The following is a 27,967-nucleotide window of genomic DNA, read 5'->3' on the forward strand; positions in this document are numbered from 1 at the left end:
CAAGCTGGCTAACCAAGATCCTCGGGTACCAGAACACATGACCGCATACTGACTAAATGCTAAAGGCTTTAATAAGGATCAAACAGATGGGGAAATAAATCAGTCTTCTAATTTCAGTAAATGACATTATATAAACTTTTATAAAAGTCCATCACAAACATGAGACATAGAACTGTAGACCGGTTTAACATGTACGGTGAGGCTTTATGTGGTTTTTCGCTTGTCTGGACACTAGAATCTTTGACATTATCATGGTACTGTCATTTTAGCGGCATCATTTATCTGGATGTCAAGATTCTCTCAGGATGCCCCAGACTTTCTTCTTTGTCGGAGCAGTAGTTAGCTTTGTGTTTGTCCATCTTTGAACTATCAGAAGGGTCAATCCTGTTTATTGGGGTTCAACATTTCCCCATGGAACCCCCCCCCCCCATTGAAGCATAAATTAACTGTGGTTTATCACGTCATTGGAAAGCTGAGTTCAATTTCTCTAGCCACACCCAGGCCTGATTACTGCCACACACTTGTTCTCAATCAAGAAATCACTTAAATAGGATCTGCCTGACAAAGTGAAGCTAGACCAAAGGATCCTCAAAAGCTAGACGGTATGCTGCGATCCAAAGAAATTCAGGAACAAATGAGATCCAAAGTAATTGAGATCCATCAGTCTGGAAAAAGTTTTAAAGCCATTTCTAAAGCTTTATCCACAAATGGCGAAAACATGGCACACTGGCGAACCTTCTCAGGAGTGGCTGGCTGACCAAAATTTCCCCAAGAGCGCAGTGACAACTTATCCAAGAGGTCACAAAAGACCCCACAACAACATCCAAAGAACTGCAGGCCTCACTTGCCTCAGTTAAGGTCCGTGTTCATGACTCCACCGTAAGAAATGGCCTACATGGCAGAGTTCCAAGACGAAAACCACTGCTGAGCAAAAAGAGCATAAAGGCTCGTCTCAGTTTTGCCAGAAAACATCTTGATGATCCCCAAGACTTTTGGGAAAATACTCTGTGGACTGAAGAGACAAAAGTTGAACTTTTTGGAAGGTGTATGTCAGACATAAAAGTAACACGGTATTTCAGAAAAGGAACATCATACCAACAGTAAAATATGGTGGTGGTAGTATGATGGTCTGGGTCTGTTTTGCTGCTTCAGGACCTGGAAGATTTTCTGGGGTAAATGGAACCATAAATTCTGCTGTCTACCAAAAAATCCTGAAGGAGAATGTCCAGCCATCTGTTTGTGACCTCAAGCTGAAGCACATTTGAGTTCTGCAGCAGGACAATGATCCAAAACACACTAGCAAGTCCACCTCTGAATGGCTTAAGAAAACAAAATGAAGGCTTTGGAGTGGCCTAGTCAAAGTCCTGACCTGAATCCGACTGAGTGCTGTGACATGACCTTAAAAAGGTGGTTCATGCTATAAAACCCTCCAATGTGGCTAAATTACAACAATTCTGCAAAGACGAGTGGGCCAAACTTCCTCCACAGTGCTGTAAAACTCATTGCCAGTTATCGCAAACGCTTGATTGCAGTTGTTACTGCTAAGGGTGGCCCAACCAATTATTAGGGGGGGCAATCACTTTTTCAAACATGGCCATGTAGGTTTAGATTTTTTTTTTTTCCTCTTAATAATAAAAACTTTCATATAAAAACTGCATTTTGTGTTTATCTTTGTCTAATATTTAAATTCGTTTGATCTGAAACATTTAAGTGAAACAAACATGCAAAAAAAAAGATATCAGGAAGGGGGTGGACACTTTTTCACACCACTGTATACTCAAGTAGGAAGTCATTTTTATGATCAATTAAGAGTTGATTGTACTTTGAATGACTGGTTTCATGGATATGAATTAAGCTACATCTTGAACTAAATTGTATTTAGGCTATGCATATGCATGTTCTTGGTCTGAGAAACTATCCCCATTTCTAGCCTGGTCAATGACTATAGTGGTCTCCTTATTGGTCTTATTAAAAACAGTCAAATAGTTCATATTATTCAAAATGCAACTGCCAGAGTTCTCACCAGACCAAAAAGACTTGAACACATCACCCTGATTCATAAGTCCTTACGCTGGCAACCAGCATGTTGCAGAATGGGATACTAGCTACTATTACTCATCTATAAATCTATCTGTTACACTTAAGCAATAACAATGTAAGCAGTACTCTCACAACTTGTCAAATAATTGTTCTTAAAGTGAACACTTAGCTTACAGAAGCAGCATTTAGCTTCTGTGTAGCTTTGAAATGGAATCAACTATAAATTATGTCACAGAACCTTAAAAGGGCCTGACTTTTCTCCCATTTATTTGTAAAAGGCCTCGTGCAGCAAATATGCTGTTGCCTGTTTAACTGTTTCTGCAACATAATTTGGGAGCCTGCAATATAAAACACGAATCCTGCTAAACTTTCCAAATGAGGTGATGACGCAATTGTACCAGACCCCAGAACCTCCAGATGAAAACCCAGCACATCCGTGCCAACTGGGCTCGCCACTGCAACACCGTGCTCTACATGAGCTCTGAAACTACTGACGTCCCCACCATGGGGCTTAGACCATCAGGGTATATAGGGTCATGCCAAAAGTTTTGAGTCTAGCACAAATTTTGCTTTTCATAAGTTTGCTGCTTCAGTATTTATGGTGGGAATTTGCATTAACTAGATTGTGAAGAGTGATCAGATGAATTGCAATTAATTGCAAAGTCATTCCTTGCCATAAAAATGAACTTGCATTCCAGCCAATGCATTTCAGCCCTGCCACAAAATGGCCTGCTAACATAATTTCAGTGATCTTCTCGTTAGCTCAGGAGAAAGTGCTAACGAGGACAAGGCAGCTGATGTCACTCTGTCCTGCTGACTGCACATCCCCATCGCCTTCACGACCAGAGTGGTTCCGCAAAGCTGACGACGTGGTGGTGGAGAACCTGCGCCACTTGTTGTGTGGGTACGGCCCCAAGAAGCCCGTTTGCCTTGGGCCCAGGTTCCGGGTGTTTGTCCAGCAGGGCTACATGAGCGGTGGTGTGCTTAGTGTTGTGGACGCTCGTCCAAGGCATCCGTTCTGGCCAGGGCAAGCACTTCACCTCGCTGGAGGATGCAGCCTTGGGCCAGTGCGCGGACACCACGAAGGCCGAGGCAGCGGCCTCCAGAGTTGAGAAGGACGGTAAAATTTAATCCCTTCTGTTCAGACAGCCGCCTCCTCCCACCCCCAGATGTTTGAACAAAAACATCTAAATGACTAAACACGAATGAAACTTTAGTACCTAACTAACATTATGTGAATAGGTTGTTTCTTAATTGTTAGTCACATTAGTCTTTGACTGTTTACTATCCACGTACTGTTTGATAAACGCTTTAAATACATATAACTTCAGTTGACTGAGGTAACCATTACTGCCTAAGCCTTAAGTGGACAACTAGGTGTTATGGTTCTTAGCACTGGCCCTGTCTGTCCTGGTTCCCCTGGAATTCCTTGGTCTCCTCTGGATCCACGTTCCCGTATTTTCCAAATCATAAAAGGTTTTATTTTTCACTTTAACTTCTCAATGACATGAACTTGTTCATGACGATTTATGACAGTTTATGAACAGACATACTGTCGCTGGTGAACGACATTGAAGCAGTCTGATGTTTTAATGTACTTTTAAAAAGAATCCAGTGAAATTTGGTCCCTAAAAGATGACAAACGTTCATCAGGGGTGTTTTACAAGATATTAGATTTCATCATCGTACGAGACTGTGATGCAGTGAGAGATAAATAAATGATTCAATAATAAATAATTATCAACAAAGTGTAATGTAGCATGGGCTTCAAGGCTTCCGTAGGGCACGCCCAAGTTTATCAAAATGAGGACCTGACAGTTATGAAAGTGATACTAGCAGCAGATCAGATCAAATATATAGTTCGCTTACTTTTCATATTCTTGCACCAGAGACGCAGCAAGAGTCCTGCGATTGGGGCAAATGAGAGTCCACCATGACACATGATAGCGTACAACGAGTAACACTTTATGGCATCCTTTTTTGCTTTGCGACTGTTAGTGTGCAGGCAACGCGGTCAAAGGCGAAACTCTACAGCATATCGGACGAAATCACAAATTACCTGAAATCCGAACACAAACCGGCTGGATTGGCAGGGTTTGAACCAGGGGACCTTGCCCAAGATTTCAGAGTGAAAACTCTAGATGGCGAGTTTGTTTATCCGCTTCAGAAAAATGCGAATTCCTCGGTGATCATTCATGCATTCACCAATAAGTCGGCTTTCTTGGAGTGTTTGTGGACATCCAATGCGTCTCTCTCAGACTTGGTTCAGTATTTGCCTGAGACAGCTGAGGTCCTTTTTTTGTCTCTGGACGACTCTGCTCCTCTTGATGCACTTTGGATGAGGGAGCAAGTCTATCGCGCGGCGACATTCAGGTGTTTTTCTTGTAGAATTGGACCGCGTACGTTTCCATCTTTGAATGTACGACGTTAATACGCGCTTTTCCTGTTATCAGGGGGAAAGAAATTTTGTCCCGACTTCATTTCTCACCCATTCCTGTCTACGCGCTGGGGAACTGGATACCGAGAGTGCTGTACTCTTGGGGATGCGGCGGACTAAATTGTGGCATCGCCCAGGTGCTTTTCACCTCTCCAGGTAGTCGCGCCAAGTGCGCAACAAAGAAATGATCCATACAGATCATACATTTAAAACAACATTACTATGTCTCTCGTTAACTTTTATGTATCTTAGTGGTGATTTAAAATGGCTAAATGCTCACATTTCAGAGTGGAAGATGCCCGTGGTGTCGAAGCGCCTGAACGCCAGGTATGACTGGTTGAATGGTTACTGGGAACCAAAGTCGTACAGTCTGGTCGACGCGGGAAACGGTTGTGAGCCTAAAACCGCGGCTGCCGGAGCTGTTGCCTGGGTGTCTGAGGGCGGCTGCTCTTTTTACACAAAAGTAAGACTTAAGAAAACTACTCATTAAACAGAGTAGTTTTACACCACTCTCCCATTGCTATAGGTGATTTGTGATGTGTCAAGTTACTTGAGCACTGTGGATTGAATTGCTCTCTGGTCCTCATTGTTCCTCCCTTAACCAGTGTACCATTAAATGAAGAATCCTTCTCGTGTTTTCTCACCCCCAGATTAAAACTATGGCTGACTCCAAAGCTGTTGGTGTGCTGGTTTATGCCTTACCTGGCAACCCTATTCAGGATATGAATTGTGATGCAGAGGAATGTGCGACCCCCCTCAGCATCCCTGCTTCTATGCTCCACATGGAACCTGCTGTAGTGCAGGCCCTGCTGTAAGAAGCCCTCATAGAACTCAAGCTTATAATAAGATCAGGGAAAGACAATCAGATCTGGTGGCTGTAATTCTTTTGCTTCTGTTCGCCTCTATACATATTGATATAGTTCAGATATCATTTTGCTTTTTCCTGCTTTATTAAGTAGTCTTTTTGTTTTGTTCTCTCTCTCTCTCTCTCTCTCTCTCTCTCTCTCTCTCTCTCTCTCTCTCTCTCTCTCTGTGTGTGTGTGTGTGTGTGTGTGTGTGTGTGTGTGTGTGTGTGTGTGTGTGTGTGGTTTGGGGGGGTGGTGGTGACAGAATGCGGAAACCAGTGAATGTGTCATTTCAGGTCACTCCTTCACCAAACTTCTTCATTGCAATCAACCAGCAGGGAGAACTGGCAGAGATGGGCTGGTTCCTTTATCCCACTTTCAGGTTCCTTAGTTGGCAGGCTCAGTGGTACGTCAACAGACTTCTACTGCAGCTCACAGATAACGCATTCATATTCTATTCTAGTATATGTGGTCTTAATTCAGTTTTACTTCCTCAGAATTCCTCACTCGGATGCTTTTAAGGGGAGTTCCACTTACAACATTCTTGCTCTCTTTGGCAGGTTTGACTTCTTTGAGGACTTAGTGGGGCGCCTGAAGAGGCCGGCCGTCGTGGTGCCCGTGCTGGACGACGCGCTGATGCAGGGGAAGGCTGGGGCCCAGGCAGTGGTCCAGCTGCCCTCAGGTCAGTTTAGAGGCTGTCCCAAATAAAGGCAACATGCTGTGTAAAGGGAGGTTGTTGTTACCCATATCCACTCCCACCCTGAGGATGACTAAGGCTAAAAGAGTTAAAAATCGCACTTTAATTTAGTTTAGAAATAAAGTAAAACCCCTAAGAACTGACGCAGCTGGCTGCTGACTTCTCGGCTTTGTGCTGTCGTCAGCCCTGCAGGAGTACGACACGCTGGAGTTGGACGCGGCGCTCTCCTGCCCCGGTCGGCGGGACGAGACGTGCGCCCACTGGGACCACACCGTGCAACTGCTCGTCTGCTGCGAACGCTTCAGCCCCTACTGCGACCTGGAACTGGGCCGCTGGATCACCGCCTTCCACAGGTGCTCACACCTCGCACAGACCGACGGGAGCGTGTTGTTCTTGCCTTCATGAACGGCATGACCGTACACCACTTTTAACGGATCCATAAAGTTGAAGCATAAACAATTGATCAAAAAAACAAGTGATAAACAAACATTACATTGCTAAAACATAATCTAAACCATTTTTTAGTTTATGCTGTGTGATCTGTCTTGGAATAAGCAAGCCACACCAGATGCCTGGTTTTGTAAGAGGTTTAGAAATCAGGAATCTAGAACATTCTAAAATATCAGGCACAGAAGGCCAAGTCGAAGATGCATGGGTCCCAGAAGATTGGAGAGGCTGTGCGTCTGGGCTTTACACCGGTTCTGTGCCTGTTTCTGGCAGAGGCACAGGGCGCTGGCTGACGGACGTGTCGCCCCTCCTTCCGCTGCTGAGCAGTGATCGTTGTGCCTTGACCATGAAGACCGTCCCCTGGGCCATGCCCTGGATAGCATCCCTGAATCTGCGCTTCAGCCATAGCAACCGGTCAGGTCAGGACGGCCCTACGCAAGCTAGCAACTGAGAACATGTTGTCACGCTGATTCCAGTTGCAGATAAAACTGTATCATGTCACAGCTGACACATCTGCAGTCAGAGCACTATGGGTTCTGCTAATACACAATGCATACTCTACTGGGCAAAAAAATGGGCCAAAACCAAAATTAAATCTTATGGTCATAACAACAAATCATCAGTCAAAAAATGAGCAAGATCCCATTTTTTCCCCCAGGAATAGAGAGGCTACATTTAACAAACAATATGCACATCAGGACGATGGAGTGTGTTGCACGTTTATTTAGTTCAGTTGTGCTCATGGGCCAAAGTTGAAGGCTGGTGTAGCAGGAGATCTTTGGTCTTCACAGCCAGGTGTGATTTTGAACATTTTGTTTTACAGGAAATTCCTCAGAGATGCTTCGCCCTTTCAAGCTGACCTCTCTATACAACGGTGGAACCTTTGACAAAGACTACAACAGGAGATTCCAGGAGATCAAATTTATTATTCCGGTTTCCGCAAAGAAGGTGATTGCTGTTTAATGTTCATGGAATATCAGTATTTAACAGCCAAACAGCTATTTGTTACTGTTTTGATTTGAAGGTGTGGCACTGGTCGTTGGTTACAGACTCTCTATTGGTCTAAGTATAGTGGTCAGGGTTCCAGAAGTACTAATAACCAAGATATCATGATGTCATTTGTAGTGACGATACCATACCACACCTAACTACGTGCATTTCCTAAAGAAGTGAATATGGTATAGTTATACAATACATATAACCACACAAAACATTTGCAGAATTACTCAAACAAGTGTGTGTGTGTGTGTGTGTGGGTGTGTTTGTAGGTGGAGCTGTATGCTGTTATCACAGGCCATGGGAGTGATGAGAATGAGTGTGGCGAATTCTGTGTAACGTCGCACTACTTTCTTGTCAACAACATGTACAACAATTCTCTAACATTTGAATCAGCTGGTGGGTAAGACCTCCAGTCCATGGAGTGGTTTCATAATGATGCAATTCAAAGAGCAGAGTTCTGTCACTTAACATCCAGTGAAGGGGATAGTCTGATGTGTGTGTGTGTGTGTGTGTGGGTGTGGGTGTGGGCGTGGTGTGTGTGTGGGCGTGGTGTGTGTGTGTGTGTGTGTGTGTGTGTGTGTGTGGGCGTGGTGTGTGTGTGTGTGGGCGTGGTGTGTGTGTGTGTGCACATCTGTGTGCATGCAGGGTCAGCCCTGGGCTGTGCCCTGCGTGTGGGTGAAGGGGCAGTGCCCAACGAGCACGGCACATGGCTGTACGGGCGTGGGGGATGGTGTGACGGCCTGCAGGTCGACCCATGGAGGGTTGACATCACGCCACAGGTACAGGATATAAAACACACTTTGGTCTTATTGAGAAATGCATCTAGAAAGAACTAATGTGAGACCATCCAAACTCCTTCCAGACCCTGAGCCTCTCACAGTAGGTTATGGCAGTGATACTGTGTTGCAGATCAGGTGGAGGAGTGTAGATCGTAGTCATATTGTGTGTCTCTCTTTAGAAAGACTAGTCTTGTTTTCTGATGACCTCTGGTGAATCGACTGTGGTGATATTTGTTTATATTTGCCTGTGCAGCTTGACATGGGCGGGTCCAACACGATCCTGTACTTTGGACTCTATGATGGACAGGACCCCAATCCAGTCAAGGATCCAGGGTACATTATAATGTACTCCTACCTTGTTTTTTATAAGTGATTTCTAAGATAAACGTACATTTGAAAGATTTATTGTGTGTCAGACTCATGATTAAAGACTGCAATCTCAGAATTGGCTCTGCAGATTAGTCACTTCAAATGTTATGGACTTTGCTTGCAGAGTGCTGCACATTTTTGCAGGTTCCTTCTTCTGCTGTAATGAAAATGGTTATTAGTCAAGTCAGCAAATCTGTTTTTAGAGAACACATTAAAAGGCAACAGATGGTGCACCAGGAGCTTTACAATAAAGTCATATGAGATAAAAAAGAAAATAGAGTGAGATAAAATAGACAAACACTGAACAAATAAAACAACAAGCTGGCTAACCAAGATCCTCGGGTACCAGAACACATGACCGCATACTGACTAAATGCTAAAGGCTTTAATAAGGATCAAACAGATGGGGAAATAAATCAGTCTTCTAATTTCAGTAAATGACATTATATAAACTTTTATAAAAGTCCATCACAAACATGAGACATAGAACTGTAGACCGGTTTAACATGTACGGTGAGGCTTTATGTGGTTTTTCGCTTGTCTGGACACTAGAATCTTTGACGTCCTTCACAAACGTCACAGTTTATATGTACTACTGGGCAGTGGTACCTGAGTAATTGGAAGGTTGCCAGTTCAAGTCCCACCACTGCCAAGATGCCACTGGTGGGCCTGACCTTTAACCCTCAGTTGTTCAAGTTGCGTTCAGTCATAATTGTAAGTCACTTTGGATAAAAGCATCAGCTAAATGCCATAAAAATAAATATACTGCACTTGAAGTACTCTGACTTCATCTGGTACGGGCTACAGGCTTAGCCGAGAGGTGCTGTGGAGGTTTGTCCAAGGCAAGGCAAGGCAAGGCAAGGCAAGGCAAGGCAAGGTTCTGGCCTGGGCAAGCACTTCACCTCATTGGAGGATGCAGCCTTGGGCCAGTGCGTGGAGACCACGAAGGCCGAGGGAGAGACGAGAAGGACAGAACCATTTAATCTCTTCCCTCGAGCCAGCCACCCCCTACCACCTGGCAACGGAAGGCAGTTCTGGGGATACAGTTACTACCCTACAAGACAAGTAAGTGCTCTGACAACTCCAACGCCGCCCCCCCCCCCCCCCCCCATATAAAAAACAGTGTTGTTTGATGTTTTTCATCTGTACACTTTCCACATGTTGCATGTATGCATTTCTTCATTCATTCATTAATTCTTTCTTTGTTTCATGTGTTTAGTTATTTGTTCGTTACTTTTTTCCCTGTCTAGATTTTTCTAGAAATGTGGTTTAACTGTGATATGTCCTGGATGGCACACATTTGACAACATCTAGATGAATACACCTCTGATGTTTGTTCGCATACAGTCGGTCCACTGCACAGTATTATGCTTAGCCAACACCTTGTTTTTGATAAAACTCTGTGTGTGTTCACAGGGTCCAGAATATCATTTCATGGTGACGGACTGATAGTGACGTATGTGTTGGAGTACTATATCCAATATTTGCCTGCTTTTGGAGACAAATACAGGTTGAGGCCAGTGGTCTCATGGAACATCACCCAGCAATCCTGAGTCAGCTAATGTCCTTGTTTTACTAAAAACCTACAGACAAAGCCAAGCAAATCCAACAAAACCTGGAGATTTAATCAAGGACACACACAGAACACGAATCTGTTTTAGTAGAAAAAGAGACTTTTATTTAAAATTGATAAGCATTTTGGTCTGTTTCAATATGTTTATTCTTATGATAAGGATGTTTGTTTATTTTAGAAACAAGAAAGGATCTTATTTAAACCCTGCGAGCTTATTTGTGGTATATCATTAATGTAAATGAAAGCCTAACTTAAGCTAATCAGAGTATATCTAATAAAATGTAAATATGGTACAAATATTAATGGGAGAGATGAAGACAAATCAGAGTATATCTAATTAAATATGAAGGTGTGGCAGCAGTGAATACCATGAGCAGTAATACAAACACTTAACACTTAAGGGTGGAGAAGCACCCTTAGAGAACTGCTGAATTTCTACTGAAGAATCAACGAGACATGAATGATTTTGAAAAAGCAGGACTTTAGTGCAGGACTTTAAAGCTGCATTTGGTGGAACAGTGTGTAGCTCCTTTTTCAACAAGGACTTTCAATTAAAGCATTCAGCCTCACTTATCTCACTGATGTGAACCGCTACTCACTCAGAGATGCAGGCGGCTTCGGTGGTCTAACGGACTTAGTGTCCAGGTGTGTTTGCAAGGTGTGGCATGTCACAGCAATGTGAAGAGGGTATAATGGAATTGGTGTGTGATATAATTTTTACTTTGATCAGGGAAGATGCCGTCAGAAAAAAAAATAAAAATCCACATGAATCATTCTTTCATGGAGACAGTCTGGAGGATTTGTAAAAACATTCAGCAGGTCCTCTGGAACTACAGAATAAACACTATCATGTGCAGAGGGAAATACGGACATCGGAACATATTAATAAGTATACATTCAGATAAATTCCTCCTAACCAGTGTCACCATAACATATATGTGATAAAATAAACTGAAAGGATACAGCTGGTGCAGGCCTTCATTAATAACTGACCTCGGAAACACACATACGCTGACAGGGATTAACCTATCACGCAGGATTTCCGGCAACTCTTCTCTGTGTCAAACTGGTTCTGGTTGCCATGACAGCCTCCATACCAAAACTGTGCACATGAGTTGGCCTTGGGATCATAGTGCCACTTCACCACGTACTGCCGACATGGTCCCGGGTCCACCGGTTTCACACAGACCTCTGGGAAGGCCAAAGACATTGAATGATCTCGGGGGCATTTACTAAAAAAGAAATCGTGGCCATTAAACTAATCTTATTTTGACAGGTACCTTTACTGAAATGATCCTTAACTAGTATCTGAGGTTGCTTGGTCTGATGCACCGGATGCGACATTGACCTTTCCGGATCAATGCTGTGCGGGAAGCGCCGGAGGTCATCCAGGATCAGAGGGTCCCAGCTGGAGAATGGGGCTGTGGTATCATCCACATCCTGAAATGGCAGCAGCACGTTCAGATCTCCCTGTGCTCCCGGCTGTTTGGTGTCACGCAGTGTTAACATCAGCCTGCAGGTGCACTCAAGAGCAACTCGCTGTTTTCATTTAACATGGAATGAACTTTGTTTTATTTATTTATTTCTGCATTTATTTTTGCGCTAATTAATTTGTTTATTTGGTTAGCACTGGCAGCACAACCCTGCAGGGACACATTTCTCTCTGACATTTTAGAATCAGAATTGCCTAACAAATAACTTGTCACGTTTGGCCCCTCCTAGTCATTATCCTGCCTCGTGCATTTGTTTTGCTTCCGTGTGTCGTTTTCTCCACCCTTCATTTGTAGCACCTGTGTCTTTTTAAATTCATATAAATATGTTTATTTAAAGCCTGTCTCGTTCCCTGTTGTCTTGGCTGGGCACTGTGGTAAATACTAGCCTCTGTGTGCTACTACTAGCCTTCGTTCGTTTCCTAGCCTCGTGTTTTCGCTGCCTGTTTGTTATCTCTAGTCTTCATTATTTGTCCTTATTATTTCTTCTGTCTTTGTTATAGCCTGCTTCCTCCTTTGTCATAGTGTGTTTTGTTTCCGTTTTATTTTATCTTGTATTCCCCTACGCTTCGTGTTGGTGCTGTGACCCTGGACAATTCTGAGGATTACGATTCTGGATTTTCTAGAATCATGGATCTCGCTCTTCTCGGCGCCTGCCTCCACCTCCTAACCACTCGCCGTTACATAGCTAAACTGTAACTTTTACTGTACACTTTACTCTTTGGTGTACTGTGTCTTTTTCTTGCATACCGTACTGACATGCAAGATAATGAGATAATGTCCCTTTAAATTCTACCTATAGATTAAAATCTAAAGTAGAAACAAAGCACAGGTTACCCAACCCCAAACAATCAAACACTCAAAAATAAACAATCAAGAACAGGGAAAATGCTAAGCCTAGCAAGAATATATAATACTTTCCGAAAATCTTCAGGACCAAACCTGAAAAGAGAAAAAAAAAAAATAATAATTAAAAAAAGCAAACAATATCTAAACAAAATGAGAAATTAGGTGTTGTGGCAACTCAGTCCCAGTGTCACTCAAATCTCCACCTAGTCCACTTCCAGTCATACAACTGACCATAAAGGTCAGGTATGTAACCGTAACAGTCGTCTCACCTCCGTGTGTTCCCTGTTGTGGTCTCTATTCAACATAGGGGTGTCTGGGCGTCTCCAAGGTTCCGGAGGGTGGGAGGAGGTTTCAGAGTTGGGGAGAAGGTTGGAGCCAAGTGTCCCACTGAATAGCAATCGATCACTGCTCTCACAGAACTTAGAAAGCAACTTACCCTCAAGTGCTGAATCAATGAGAGTACAGCAGACAATGTGAGCATGCATGTATGACAAATAATGTTCCCTCATATCCCACAATTCCGACACCCTGTTACCTCAAATATTATGGGTTTAAATCCAGCTAAGCCTGGCTGTGCACTTCAGCAGTCTCCTAACCCTATGTCATTCCAGGGCAGACTGTTTGTGCAGTTAGACAAAAATGGCTGAAGTGCTGAAACACCTGCAGTTCTCATGCTGTCATATTTGATTCAGCATAACGAAACCATCTGACTTTAACCTACCGGGAAGTGTGCTGAAGTCGCTGACTTGGTAGATATGGTCTTCGTCTGGATCGGATGCTATCAACTCCAGTTCTTTTTGGAAGTCCCCATAGAGAGGGTCGCTCTGATTCATAACGGCAATGACGAACGTTTCAATGCCCGTGTTCCGGGCATCCTTCACGGCATCCTCCAGTCTCACAATGTCACGTTTATCGGCCTGTCCATCTGTTAACACTACCACCACTTTTCTAACTCCGGGACGTGCTGAGACGAAGAGCTGATTGGCCTGATTGATGGCACTTCCTGTGTAGGTGCCCTCCCCTATGTAGGGCATCCTATGCACCGCCGCTTTTATGTCACTGCTGTCAGACGAGTGGTCCAGGCTGCTGACCACCAGTGTCACATGACTGAAGAGCACCGTGCCTACGTGCGTCTTGTTCGGACCGACAGACACACGGTCAATCAGAGAGTTTACGAAGTCTTTCATGATTTCGAAGTTGTCTGGGCCGATGCTCTCTGAGCTGTCAATCACAAACACCAAGTCCAGCGGACTAACTCTGCATGTTATTCCACAACCTGAGACACGCAAGAAAAGATCTTAAGGATAAACAGGCCTTTGTATCAATTTATTGTATGTGATTTTTTAAAATAAATGTCTCTGTACACATTGTATGGAAATAAGTCGATTGTCCTGTTTACTCACCACAAATTGATTTGATTAATTTGACAACTTCTTCCCTCTGCAAAACACAGGAAGAAACTTAGGAAGGGCAAGACAGCCATCAATAATGATCAATAATAGTCTAAATGACCCAGTGCCACACTTGCACTTACAGTAAGGCCTGGTTCTCCCGTTTGTCCTGGTCTACCCTGTTAATTACAGACACATATATTCACATGTTAATGAATGCCACTTCAGTGACTTGTAACATTCACAACACAGAATGTGGAAAATCGCAGCCTCTTTTAGAGTCTGAAGTTGCTTCAAATGTTGTTTTGCCCTTACACGAGCTGTTTGAGCAAAAACATCAAAATGACTAATTATAAATGAAACTTTAGTACATAACTAGCATTATGTGAATAGTTTGTTTCTTAATTGTTAGTCAGATTGGTTTTTGACTGTTTACTAACCACTTACTGTTTCATAAACCCTTTAAATGCATATAACTTGAGGTGACTGAGGTAACCATTACTGCCTAAGCCTTAAGTGGACAACTAGGTGTTATGGTTCTTACCACTGGCCCTGTCTGTCCTGGTTCCCCTGGACTTCCTTGGTCCCCTCTGGATCCACGTTCCCCCCTGAATCCACGGTCACCCTGTAAACAGCCCAGCAGTGTGGCGGAGTTGAGGTCTGCTAATGGAACGCGACGTGCACTGACACTGCAGCCATGACACTTACCTTCTGCCCAGGAAGCCCCTCTCCTGGGGATCCCCTTGGTCCTGCTAATCCCTGGAATCCAGGCTCTCCCTAGACAAAAGATTCATTAAAAAATGCAAATATATGAAACCCTTCATTTTGCTTATTACTCGAGGAGAAGGGACAGTTGGTGACAACTCAGGTGCTGTATTTGTAATTTTAGATTATTGTGTCTGGGACAAGCTAAAAAGTTAAAGTTAAAGTTAGAGAGAGATTTAGTGAATACTGCTAACTCATGGCACCTTTGGACCTTGGATGCCCTCTCCTGGCAGCCCGGGGGGACCAGGCAGACCAGTGCGTCCAGCGTAGCCCTGCACATTACACCAAAGTCAATACCACTGCTGACATTTCTGCTGCATATAAACGTGTCAAACATATTGTGTATGCATGCTGTAATGTCAGGGAAGTATCTGAAGCATCCTAGAGCATGAACGAGACAGAGACTGAGAATGAGAACGATAACAAGACAGACACTGGGAACAAGAATGAGACTGATAATGAGAAAAAGACAGAGAACAAGACTGAGGCTTTCGACTGAAACCATTCATAGGTATTATAATAGAGCCAGCTACTCATTCATATTCAAAGATATTAACTGTGACTGTCATGGGAGAAGAAGAAAAAGGAGTTTAATGAAAACAAAGGAAAACTGATAACATCCACAAAAGAAAATGTAAGAAACCCAATGTAACAATAACTGATGCAGTGGCTAAAACAAAATGTGGTTCTAAAGGAAAGAAAAAGACATAATGACATTTGCGGCCCAGCAAATGAAATAGAAACACAGCCCACCCGTGACATGAAACGACAACATAACAAGCAAAAAAGACAATGTAAACAAAAGAGACAATGTAAACAAATGAGAGCATAAACAAAAGAGAAAATGTAAACAAATGAGACAATATAAACAAAAGAGACAATGTAAACAAAAGAAACAAAAAAGACAACATTAAACAAAAAACAAACAAAGGAAACGGCATAAACAAATGAGACAACATAAACAAAAGCCATGCAACTGTCGACAGTGCCACCACACAGAGGCTGCTGGCGCGGCATCTTCACAGACTGACACACAGCCCAGCCACTGTAGCTATAAAGTCACATGGGACTCAGTATTGCTGTTGATTTATATCCACAAGCCAACACAGAAATCCATGCGTGACATCACACAGATAGCAAGAACTGATGTATTTGGTCTGTGTGCTATACTTCTGGGGTGTAAATAACTGACCTTTGGGCCTGCTTGTCCAATGCCTGGTGGTCCCTGTGGCCCAGGAGGTCCTGGAGGGCCTCTGTCCCCCTTGAACAGAAAATGCCCACATGAAAACATCCCTGGTTGTGGTAACTGAATGAACTGAAGTAATGAATCCGTGTGAGGTAGAATCTTGAGATTTAAGCGTGTGGCCAAGAAAAACTGAAGAGGAAGGATAAGAAAAGCATAACTGGTACAAAACGAGTTTTGATGATTGGGTTCAAGGAGCAGTAGAACCATGTTATTTTTTTTCCCTCAGAGATGCACCAGTAAACATGCTGTAAAGGTTTCTCATAAAATCAACACAGTATTATTACATCCAAACAAAAACTACCTCATGGTCCTGCCAGCCCATAAAAGCTATCCTCTGGCTCGAGTGTGTTCTTACCTTTGGACCAGGTAAGCCTTTCCCCTCAGGGCCAGCCTCTCCTGTTAGTCCAGGCATTCCCCGAGGACCCTACGAATGACAATAGTGCCATCAACATGGGGAAACAGCAAACAGATGACATAACTGATACAGGTGTATACTACAGCTGAAATCTGAGGTTGAGGTGTGCTGGGGGGGGGGACCTGCTGCACTGAACTGAAGACGTGTCGTGTGAATCAGTTAAGTGAAGCGTATATTTACCGGTGGTCCTGGGTCGCTATCTCCCTGCAGCCCAGGGTGTCCCACTGGTCCAGGGAAACCTCTTTCACCCTTAACAAGAATAAGAAGAGACTCATCTGTGTAAGGACAAACAGTTCTCACCTTTAAAAGTAGAAAGCAGAGACCCAAATACTATAAAGCATAACATTCTAATAAGCTTTAGTCTTAGGCCTGGGCGATCACAGCGGTTTGTACTATTTCTTCAGCACTGAGACACATCATAAGTGAAATCGAGTGTGTAAGAGCAGAAAAGACTAATCTGTACACTGCTCTGGCCTTCTAGGAAAGCTGTTTCCGTCTTTGGAGCTGATTTTTACAAGAGTGGAACTGCTAGAGAGATGCCATTTACAGCAGGAATTTTATTAATTATTATTATAATTATTTATTATTTGACCTTGGGCCCAATGATTCCTATTCCTGGTTCCCCAACAGGTCCTGAAGGTCCAGGTTGTCCAAGATCCCCCTATGGAAATATACCCAGATCTAAATCCAAAGAAATCTGTATATTTTTTTATTCTTTACTAATGCTTTAATGTTTGAAATTCTTTGTGTATGGCATGAATATATGAATCAGGGATAATACTTTTGAACTTTGAACACATTAATGACCTTGGCACCTGGAATACCCCTCCCTGGTAGACCAATATTTCCTGGAGGTCCCAAAGCTCCTGGTATTCCCTGTTTGAGTAGAAAATAATGTCAGGCTGAAATCTGATGAATGTTTGAACTCAGATTTCGGTTCTGTCACTCTGATGATTAGTTATCACTTAAGTTTTTGGTTTTTGGCTTCATTTCGCTGTACCTTGGGCCCCACTGGGCCCATCGGCCCTGGAGGCCCTGGCAGGCCCCTCATTCCCCTCTCAGCTCGGTCCCCCTAGCAAAACAAGGCACATGTTCACAGTGCGTCTCCTCTGGGCTAACAAAATGTCATGTAGGAATGCATTATAGTATTGTAGGAATGTAGGAATGTGAGGAATGTAGGAATGCATTATAGATATAACTATCGTAGAACTGTTGGCTTCTATCAGATGCAGTGCCACATGCCTTATCTCCTGGAACACCTCTACCAGGTGCTCCATCTTGTCCTCTAGGCCCAGGAAAGCCAATCTCTCCCTGTATTGAAAAGACAACATTAATGTATCTGGTGCCAAATGCTGCATTTATTGAGTGGTGCAGATCACCTGGCTGCAAACATCATGTCACCATGCCAACCTTTGCTCCCACAGGTCCATTGTCCCCTGGGACACCTGGCTCGCCCAATACACCTTGAGCGCCGGGATCACCCTGGGGTACATTAAAGGGTTCCTTAGGACATGCAAAACAATTTATGCTAATGCTAAAAAAGCATGGACAGCAGAAAAGTCGCACGCCCTTTAGTTATTCTTCTCCATGCTTATTCCCCAGGACTGTTTTTTTTCCAAGTGTTTTTAAATGAACGTATTTTACTTTTACTTGATTGCAATATTGTATTTTATGCTTCATTACTTTATTTCAGACAGTCCAGTTTCAACAGAAATATTCAAATACATATTTTAAAATGAACTACTTTTACTGAGTAGATAATTTACCAACTTAAGTAGATGAGCAGGATCTGTCTGAGGTAGCATTGCTGCACTGGACTCTGTATGACTAAATGTAAAACATTGCTCACTTTGGGTCCTGGCTCTCCCACAATCTTCTGTCCGGGAGGTCCACGTTCTCCTGGTAAGCCCCGATCTCCCTGCAAGCAAACAGAACAGCGGTCTCGTTTGAATGGTTTGTACTGCTTAATTTCACTGAGTTTAAATGAACATTTCACACAATTATCCCACCTTCTCACCAACGATTCCTATTCCTGGGATCCCTCTGGGTCCAGGAGTGCCCACGGGTCCCTGACTGCCCTACAGATGTTGAGTTGCAGTGTTGGAATGAGGCAGAAGTGCTCAAATTACTGTGGCATGAAAATGTTCACGTTATAAGATTATAAACCTTTTCTCCTTGAAACCCCAATCCAGGCACCCCCACTTGACCAGGAGGCCCAGAAGGCCCTGCACTGCCCTGTGTGGTGAAGAAGGAAGGAGCATCAGAAGTCATGCATTCAACACCCAACTTCATTTTCCTGACTGTATCTTACCTTTTCACCCTTAATACCAAAACCTGGAGGTCCACGTGCTCCCACAGAACCGTTATAGCCTTGCTCCCCCTGACATATAAAGAGAAATTTGGACTCCATGCTCAAGATCGTTGAAGTCACTTACTTAGGACTAGACAGTATTAGAACATCATAAAACTCAGTATTGCACTGTATTGCAATTACAATTCTTAGGGCTAAGTTAACAACAATACACAGTATTGTCCCAAGTGTTGCAGGTATATGTAACACTGCTTACCTTTGGTCCTGGTAGGCTCTCCCCTGTTGGACCAGGGAAGCCCTGAGGTCCCGGTAGCCCCGGGGGACCCTTGATAAATGCAGACCCTTACTAAAGTACACAGTTATTAGGGAAACAGACTGAAGCGCTGATAACAGACACATGCGACCCACTTACAGGTAAACCTGCTTCCCCTATTCCAGCTGGACCTCCTGGACCTGGCTGTCCCTGGATTCCCTTCTCCCCCTACAACCATGACACAGGGCTTATCAGACAGAGACAATTCACAGACGGTGAAGTGTGTTACATATAGTCAATAATAGTTTGGTTTACATGGTCATTTTTAAGCATGTGCAGACACATTTGAAATTCATTTTTTAAATAAGAAATTTAAAGAAGTTTAAATTTTGAATGCATAAGAACTGTATGAATTGATGATGAATTTGATAAATGATAACTTGAAAATGCCATATTTGGAGTGGGATATGACTCTAGTGCATTCTGTGTGCAGATAGACAGATCATTATTTTTGACATGACAGATTTAAAATGTTCTATTGTCCACTCCAAAGGAACTCCAAAATTGCATGTCACATCAACTAAAGAAGATATTACTCTAAAACTCTAAAGTACATTTTAAACACTGAAACACTAATAACGTAGGAAAAGTTGTATTTAACTCCTAGAGTTATATTTACCTGATAATGTATGGTCTTTCATTTTTGACACATACCACATACTAATAACACATGTTAGGGCTCAGATTAATCACAATTTTTTACCTTTGGACCAGGGAACCCGATGCCAGTGTCTCCTTGAGGGCCTGCTCTACCAGCTGGTCCTCGGTCCCCCTACACACAAAGTAAACGTGATCTAGTAAGAATTATTGAAGCACTGAAGCAGCCAAAGCCTTCTGAAACATATCACTCACTTTTTCACCAATTATTGCACCTTATGTTTACATGGAGTTGACTACTACAGCTACAGTGTTTGGTAATAAAATAAAATAAGAATACATATATGCCTTAAATGCTAAGCAATTTTTAACAACAATTTCCAGGCTTGACCTCGCTGGAGTATTTATCAACATTATCAACATAAGTCATATTTTTTGTGTTTAGTGTATTTTTATGGTGATTTTTAAGGTAGTTATTTTAAGATTACAGATTTTTCATTTTGCTGAAAATTGATGTTACAGTTCTAGCATTTCAGGTGCTACTTCCCTTCTCTGTGAACAACATGTGTGAGCAAGTTTAAAAACAATCTTTCACATGTAGGTGAGTTTAATTTTCCCTCTATTAGGGAAACCGAGTTTTTGTTGTTGTTGTTGTCGTTGTTAGTGTATTTATTTGCTGAAGACAGTTCATACACTAAACATGCAAAGGTTCAAGGTTCAAAGGTTCAAAAGGCTTTATGCAAATGATGTACAGTGGTGTGAAAAAGTGTTTGCCCCTTTCCTGAGATCTTATTTTTTTTTGCATGTTTGTCACATTTAAATGTTTCAGATCATCAAACAAATTTAAATATTGGACAAAGATAATACAAGTAAACACAAAACATAGTTTTTAAATGAAGGTTTTTATTATTAAGGGAAAAAAAAAATCCAAACATGGCCCTCTGTGAAAAAGTGGTTTGTCGGAGCAGTAGTTAGCTTTGTGTTTGTCCAGCTTTGAACTATCAGAAGGGTCAATCCTGTTTATTGGGGTTCAACATTTCCCCATGGAAACACCCACACGTTAAAATATAAATTAACTGTGGTTTATTACGTCTTTGGAAAGCTGAGTTCAATTTCTCTAGCCACACCCAGGCCTGATTACTGCCACACCTATTCTCAATTAAGAAATCACTTAAATAGGACCACAAAGTAATTGAGATCCATCAGTTTGGAAAAAGTTATAAAGCCATTTCTAAAGTTTTGGGACCCCAGCGAACCACAGTGAGATCCATTATCCATACATGGTGAAAACATGGAACAGTTGCGAATCTTCCCAGGAGTGGCCGGCCAACCAAAATTACCCCAAGAGCGCAGCGATGATTCATCCAAGAGGTCACAAAAGACCCCATAACAACATCCAAAGAACTACAGACCTCACTTGCCTCAGATAAGGTCAGTGTTCATGACTCCACCATAAGGAAGAGACTGGGCAAAAATGGCTTGCATGGCAGAGTTCCAAGATGAAAACCACTGACAAAAGTTGAACTTTTTGGAAGGTGCATGTCCCATTACATCAGACATAAAAGTAACATGGTATTTCAGAAAAGGAACATCATACCAACAGTAAAATATGGTGGTGGTAGTATGATGGTCTGGGGCTGTTTTGCTGCGTCAGGACCTGGAAGACTTTCTGTGGTAAATGGAACCATAAATTCTGCTGTCTACCAAAAAATCCTGAAGGAGAATGTCTGGCCATCTGTTCGTGACCAAGCTGAATTGCACTTGGGTTCTACAGCAGGACAATGATCCAAAACACACTAGCAAGTCCACCTCTGAATGGCTTAAGAAAAACAAAATGAAGGCTTTGGAGTGGCCTAGTCAAAGTCCTGACCTGAATCTGACTGAGTGCTGTGGCATGACCTTAAAAAGGTGGTTCATGCTATAAAACCCTCCAATGTGGCTGAATTACAACAATTCTGCAAAGATGAGTGGGCCAAAATTCCTCCACAGTGCTGTAAAACTCATTGCCAGTTATTGCAAATGCTTGATTGCAGTTGTTGCTGCTAAGGGTGGCCCAACCAGTTATTAGGTTTAGGGGGCAATCACTTTTCCACACAGGGCCATGTAGGTTTGGATTTTTTTTGTTCCTTAATAAAAACCTTCATTTAAAAACTGCATTTTGTTTACTTGTGTTATCTTTGTCTAATATTTAAATTTGTTTGAAGATCTGAAACATGTAACTGTGATAAGATATCAGGAAACGGGCAAACACTTTCACACCACTGTATTTAGCATTTAGCAAGAACAAAGCTATCTTTCTTCTTATATTTTATGGGATCTGAATTACTGAAAGCATGCTTTGTTCAGTCCTTCTTGCACATTCCTCTTTCACACATAAGGACCAGAATCTTGTTTGAAGCGCATGGAAATTCCCTATAAATGTCATCTGGTAAACCCAGATAAAAAGCAACACTGCTATTTTCTGCTTCATTATGGGAAAAAAAACACTGTTCACAGACAGTTCAGTACCAAAGAAACTGAGTGCACTGGCCTACTTTGGGACCTGCTTGTCCTTCAAGTCCTTGGTCCCCTGGTGGTCCCCAGGGACCCTGTAAAACAAGACAACCGAGAAATGTAAAATATACATACTATTTGTGTGTACTAATGATTTAAGCAGCCAGTTTAGGTGTACTAAATGTGCCTTTAAGGTGAACCCAAAACAAATTTAGTTAGCTTGCCAAATTATAAATTAAACTTGACTATACCTTCCTGATCCATTCAGATTTAAAATATTTTCAAATACCGATGCTGTTATTTCAGTAGGTTATATACATGTTCCAACCAAATTTATGTGCCAAAGAAGGAAAAATGGTAGCTTGGACCTTTTACCCTAATGGCCTCATTTGTAACCTAAGGCTAAACCTTGTCTACAGCAATGTCTTGTCACTGATCATAGTGCACAACGTCTGTCTCGTAAAAAGAGTAGTGTCCTGCAAGCCAGGATAGCCTGCTGTGTTTTGTGCACTGGCACGGGATGAAGAGTGATCATCCACTCACATTCTATAAGAGCACAGTGGTTATTTTAATTGACTAGTGGTGGTATAACAGCAGTGGTACAAGGCAAACTACAGCTCACCAGTTATTCAGTGATGGGTGTTTACAAGTAGCAGTTACAAACTCAGATATTAATGCTTGTTCAATAACAATGATGCTTCTTATCCATCTGCTGGATTACGCAGCCACAAGAAGTGAAGAAATGGCCTACAAAATGTAAGATCCATGGTCCCGGATGAGACAAGAAACATCCCTGACTACATCCAAGCAAAGGATGAACTGATGAGAGACTGGATTTTTTACACACACGCAAACAGGACATTCTTGACAGAGGTCCTTCATCAGCTATGCAAGCAAAGTGCTTCAAACTATGACTTCATTTTTAACTACAAAAAAAAAAATGCATTTACTTCTTGTAATCATCATATATACATATGACATTTATGTAATGGGATACTGTGCCTGCTCTCCTCTGGCCCCCCTTGGTCCTGGAGGTCCCTGAAGGCCCTGCAAAAATACCATATTGTACCTCAGTGATCTACCAAAGGAACACACTTCTGTTGATTGGGCTTTGATGCTGATAGGCACACATACCTTATCGCCTTTGTCTCCAGGAGCGCCACATTCTCCTATGTCCCACTACAACACAACCTGTTGCTTTTGTGACTGTACGGAATGGGATTTTGATTCAAATAAGTCTGAACGTTAGTTTTAAAGGGGGATTTTAAAAGCTATTCAGGTTTGCGTTGCTAAATTCGGCATCTATGTTAAGAGGTAAGGAAGGGAAAGAAGCAGGCCTGTGGTTCCTGATTCAGCTATCTGTTGTCTCCAGGTTGCATCACTTCACTTCAGTTACATCACTTATATCAAATGTGTGGTACAAAACAAATCTACAGGAAGTGATGTCAACGTTTCAGTCTTTTGCAGGCTGGCATCATAACTGGTAATGTCTCTGATTTATTTGACTTTTGATGAGCCAGTTTGGTCTATTCTGGTTCTGTTTGTTTCAGAGAACTTGACAATTCTAAAGGATGTAGAATCATGTATTTCAAGAAAAAAAAATCATATTAAAAGGTCCTCCTTTAAAGCATGGCGAAAAGTGCTACAGCAAGAGACATAAGAGGGACAGAAAGACAACATTTACTTAATTAGTAATAACTCTTACTTACCTTATCACCTTTGAACCCAGGTCGCCCCTGTGGATGAAAATATGTGAAGGAGGGAATGTGTAGAAACTTGACATGTGGGATAAAGATTAACACACAGCTCTGTCAGGTTTACCTCACGGCCGTCTGGTCCTGGGTGACCTTCGGGTCCAGGCTCTCCCTAAGATAACATCAGAGAGGACTTCCATTAAAATTAAACTCTCACTCTAGTATCAAATCTTAATCAAGTCTTAAAGTTAAGTCACCAAATTCAGTCAGAGGCAGGACTGCATCCCGTAAAAGACATTCGGTTTACATTTGCAGTGCTTTTTGATAGTCAGCACTAGTCCCGGTGTGTATGTGTGTCGTTTTGGGCAATTCCCAGTTCAAAATCAAATTTCCAGGGGCTTTAAATGACAAAAGTAATGTTTTGCAGAGCACAGTAAGTAATATATGCAAATAATATCAATTATACTTGGTAATTATTTTATTGACATCATATATGACATGATAAAAAAAAAACATTAATAAAAAATGATAATTGCAGCAGGTTATATTTAATTGTTATATATATTTTTACTCACCTATGGACCTTTTATACCGGGGAGCCCTTGGTGCCCTTGTTCACCCTTTTTACCCTACACAAACAAAAATACAGACTGTTTTAATCAAGAGAAAGTCTGTACTCTGATAGTGCTGCTAAGCCAAAAAGACTCGGACTTCAAACGTGCACTTTTACTCACAGGGTTTCCTGGAGGTCCTCTGTCTCCTTTCTCACACAAACATGTCTGGAGTCGTGGACACTGTAATACAACAGCCAAAAAACTCACACGTGGAGACGCAGGGTAGGTAGTACTGACTTTATGTTTTTTCTAGATCACGTGCCATGCTGTGCACAGAAATACTTACTTCACTATTCGCCACTGATTTCTAAAAAAATAAATAAATAAAAAATAGAATACATTTTCATTTGATTTTCCCCACTGTGAAGCATTTAGGCTCTCTAAAATATACGAACCTTTAAAACAATCATTAATAACTTTCTTTTTCTTATCACTGTTATTGTGATTATTTTCATAATGAAAATAGTGTTATGTGTTACGAGTTTGTGACAACAGTATCGTGTCATAGGCCTAATTTTCTATCATAGTTATATTTTAAAACGTTGCCTTTTTGCTCCTAGAATTCATTGCGGAAACTCACAAGCTCCTGGTGGAGTCTCTCCTCCAGGTCTGGGTCACTGAGGCTGTGTACAAACTGGTGGGAGGGGGCGCTGGCCACGGCGCGCAGCTTGGCACGGTTGTGGCTGTCACGCACCATGCTGGACAAACCTATTGTGAACAACTTAATGTTGTGACTCTTGGCCTCGGCGGCCGCTGCTATGATGTCAGGGTTCCGAGGATGGTCGACCCCATCTGTCAGCAGGAGCGCCACCCTCACGTTTTCCTCTTTGGTCTCTCGCACGAACAGTTCGGTGGCGTTGCTGATTGCGTAAGACGAATAGGTCCCTTGGCCGATGTAGGCCATGGCGTCGATGCGACTCAGAAACGTGTCCAGATCGTGCCAGTTCGCGAAGCTTTGGACGATGGAGACGGAGCTGCTGTACTGGAGCGCAGCTATGCGCGTCTGAAGATACCAGCCGGTCACCTGCAACTGCGTGATCCGACGGCTGAAAGAGCGCACGAACTCTCGCTCTCGCTCGAAGTGGAATGTCAGCGCGCTTTCCGAGCTGTCCAGAATGAACGCGATCTCCAGCGCGCACACCAGCACTGGAGATGACAAGCACAACATTTTTCCACAAGCTCGCGTAAGGACATGCGTGGGAAGTGATGTGTTTAACAGATCAGGCTCAAAAACACAAATAAAGCACAAGAAAACGTTAAAAATATAGAAACGGTGTATCACACAGAGGATTTACCGGTGCCGTCGCTTGTCGTGAGGTTGTTCGTCTTATTCGCAGGTTTTGTTTTCTTCTGGCCTTTAACTTCGTTTGAAAGGATGAACAATGCTAAGAACAGTAGCAACCACCTTGGCATGACTGCCTTCATTGCGAGCCTACAGAAAGTTCCAGATGGGTTAACAATAATCTCCATTGCCTGTACCCAACACCCCCATATATGTTAATATATTGTACATTATCATTAATAAACTATTATTTTTAATATTCAAAACTAAAGTTAAATACGTTTTACAATTAGTATATAATTAGATCCTAGTTTTCTTTCTTTTTTCTTTTCATTAAAGTATCTTTTAATTTAATTAATTGATTTAGTTTTTTGAAGATAAAGGGGTAAGCACTCGTTCCAGTGATTCTTTGCTGACAATCAAATGAACTACAGAGGTGTGGGACAACCGCGAAGTCTCACTTTACAGCTTTCTGGTAATTTAATCATAATATCTTTAAATAATGTAACCATAACAACGTGGCTGAATAAAATAATAAATAAACAAATTATTTAATAAGAGGTTATTCAAAACTCTCAGAATTAATGAGCAAAGTAGTGTAGTGTTTAAGACGCTTACCTTTCATACCTTGCAAATGCGTTTTTTTTAAACAAAAGCTTAGACTGACTATAACACTTTGCGTTTCGGTCGTGCATGCGGCATTGCAATCCTACAGTTGTGACCTCGCCTTTGCGTCCCGTTCTGAGTACCGAGTTGGAGACGTTACCCTAAGAACGGCTGGACTTTCCTACGGAGATTCCTAGTGTACACGGTTCCATCTCTGCCTCGTGGTGTCCTATTGATAGCTTTTAATGCAGCGAGAAACGAGGATCGTGGGTGATTATTCAAGCGTTTATTTTCGTGCAGTATTAAATTACATATTTTAGTATAGTTGGGACAGTCAATTTACATTTACGCTTATTAATGTTGCTATGCGGTTTTACCCGATGCGATATATAATTGAGGCAAATTACAATACAAGCATACAGCAGACACAAAAGTCGGTTGCGCTGCAAGAGCCGTTAGCCAAGTTTCTAGTAATTGACCAGATACAACTGCAAGGAGTAAATCGGCTTTGAACGAAAATCCATTCTTCAGCAACGCTTTGAGTGAAAAGCTAAGAGCGCCAGTCATATCAAGGTGAACATTATCATATATATTCTACGATAGATAAACGCTATACAAGCAATCAGTCGATAACGATATCGTGTGATATAGAATTATTCAGAGGCGCTTGTAACGTGTGCTAGGTGATGTACGGCCAAGTTAGGGGGTGAGGTAGCGGGTTGCAGTCGCTTTAGTGAGGGGTGTGAGGTGACGAGAGAGGCGAGAGGAACAGCGAAGTTGTCGCTAAACAATATGAAGTTTGTGAGGGACTCTAGACAAAGTCCCTTAGTGAACTCTTGGTTTATTATGAGCCACCACGTCTCTTTCCATCAAAGGAGGTGCATGTGCTTTATTAGTGCCTAGAATAAGGAAATCTACCTCGGCGTTTAGAGCCTTTTCCTATAAAGCTCCCAAGCTGGGGAACAACCTTCCTGTCAATGTGTCAGGACTCCGACACAGTCTCAGTATTTAGAGATAGAATATTTGTTTAGTCAGGTATGATGTTACCTCTCGTCTTAGGTAAAGGTGTAGATCTGGGGGTTTGTGGGCACTGAGAGTCATGTCACATCACCTTATATGACACTCAAGTTTGTTGGCTGAGAGCAGCTCTTCCTTTTAGCTGTGCTGTCATGGCAAGATCTAGCAGAGTCCACCTTTGCACATTATACACCCTGTTTCACACAGCATTATTATTTTATGCCTAACCTGCTGTCTCTTTTTACCAATCTATATCTACTCTAATGGAATGCTGTTGCTAAGACCCAAACTGTCACTGCTGTTCCCAAACACTGGATTCCCAAACACTGGATTTTTCTAAAGCAAATGTCAAGGACATGAACTTTAGGTGAGCAGCTACTGTATATTAAATGAATGATAAATAAATAAAACAGATACGCAGAAATTGCATAATTATATAGGCCTACAGCAAAGCTTCTTGCCATATCCATAAGAGATTGCCTTAGAAATTATTGTTTTCATTAGTGAATTGTAGGGAAAATATGTTTTTCATCTGCTTAGTGAGATTTGGGGCCAATATTTAGCTGTGATGAAATAACTCAGCTGCTTTGGGGAGTCATTTCAAGTGATAATCTGAGGTTCACTACATACATTTGCTTATTGCATTTGACATACTAATGCTGTTTGTTTCTGCCTTCGATATTTTGAAATAATCATAA

General features: G+C 42.2%; 3 protein-coding genes across 3 annotated transcripts; 2 read left to right on the forward strand and 1 right to left on the reverse strand.

The window, feature by feature from the left end:
• Positions 1–707: 707 nt before the first annotated feature.
• c1galt1b (core 1 synthase, glycoprotein-N-acetylgalactosamine 3-beta-galactosyltransferase 1b) lies at positions 708–10,140 on the forward strand. The gene is made up of 5 exons (XM_081722659.1): positions 708–779; positions 2,449–2,564; positions 2,831–3,021; positions 9,411–9,678; positions 10,030–10,140. Exons 1-5 carry the CDS (start codon positions 708–710, stop codon positions 10,052–10,054), a joined length of 672 nt encoding a protein of 223 aa, XP_081578785.1. The 3' UTR covers positions 10,055–10,140.
• Positions 3,842–8,645, forward strand: LOC118241479 (uncharacterized). Its single transcript, XM_035526606.2, has 12 exons — positions 3,842–4,413; positions 4,494–4,633; positions 4,765–4,940; positions 5,128–5,288; positions 5,588–5,728; positions 5,883–6,004; positions 6,204–6,372; positions 6,740–6,885; positions 7,290–7,414; positions 7,735–7,861; positions 8,111–8,244; positions 8,498–8,645. Exons 1-12 carry the CDS (start codon positions 3,974–3,976, stop codon positions 8,615–8,617), a joined length of 2,001 nt encoding a protein of 666 aa, XP_035382499.1. The 5' UTR covers positions 3,842–3,973; the 3' UTR covers positions 8,618–8,645.
• Positions 10,141–10,649: 509 nt separating the features above from the next.
• Positions 10,650–27,957, reverse strand: col28a1b (collagen, type XXVIII, alpha 1b). Its single transcript, XM_081722661.1, is given in 36 exon segments — positions 10,650–11,377; positions 11,467–11,725; positions 12,594–12,618; positions 12,778–12,970; positions 13,247–13,801; positions 13,929–13,965; positions 14,060–14,095; positions 14,461–14,541; positions 14,625–14,693; positions 14,885–14,953; positions 15,874–15,942; positions 16,283–16,351; positions 16,523–16,591; positions 16,935–17,003; positions 17,150–17,218; positions 17,343–17,414; positions 17,585–17,653; positions 17,753–17,824; positions 18,192–18,260; positions 18,352–18,420; positions 18,509–18,577; positions 18,654–18,722; positions 18,910–18,978; positions 19,066–19,134; positions 19,670–19,738; positions 22,098–22,151; positions 23,059–23,103; positions 23,191–23,235; positions 23,766–23,792; positions 23,878–23,922; positions 24,326–24,379; positions 24,485–24,544; positions 24,651–24,671; positions 24,945–25,510; positions 25,660–25,796; positions 26,265–27,957. Coding segments are annotated over 36 exon segments (3,666 nt in total). The 5' UTR covers positions 26,342–27,957; the 3' UTR covers positions 10,650–11,207.
• Between the last annotated feature and the right edge of the window lie 10 nt (positions 27,958–27,967).

This window comes from Electrophorus electricus, chromosome 1, assembly GCF_041902795.1.
Source record: "Electrophorus electricus isolate QZ-2024a chromosome 1, ASM4190279v1, whole genome shotgun sequence".
Lineage (NCBI taxonomy): Eukaryota > Metazoa > Chordata > Actinopteri > Gymnotiformes > Gymnotidae > Electrophorus > Electrophorus electricus.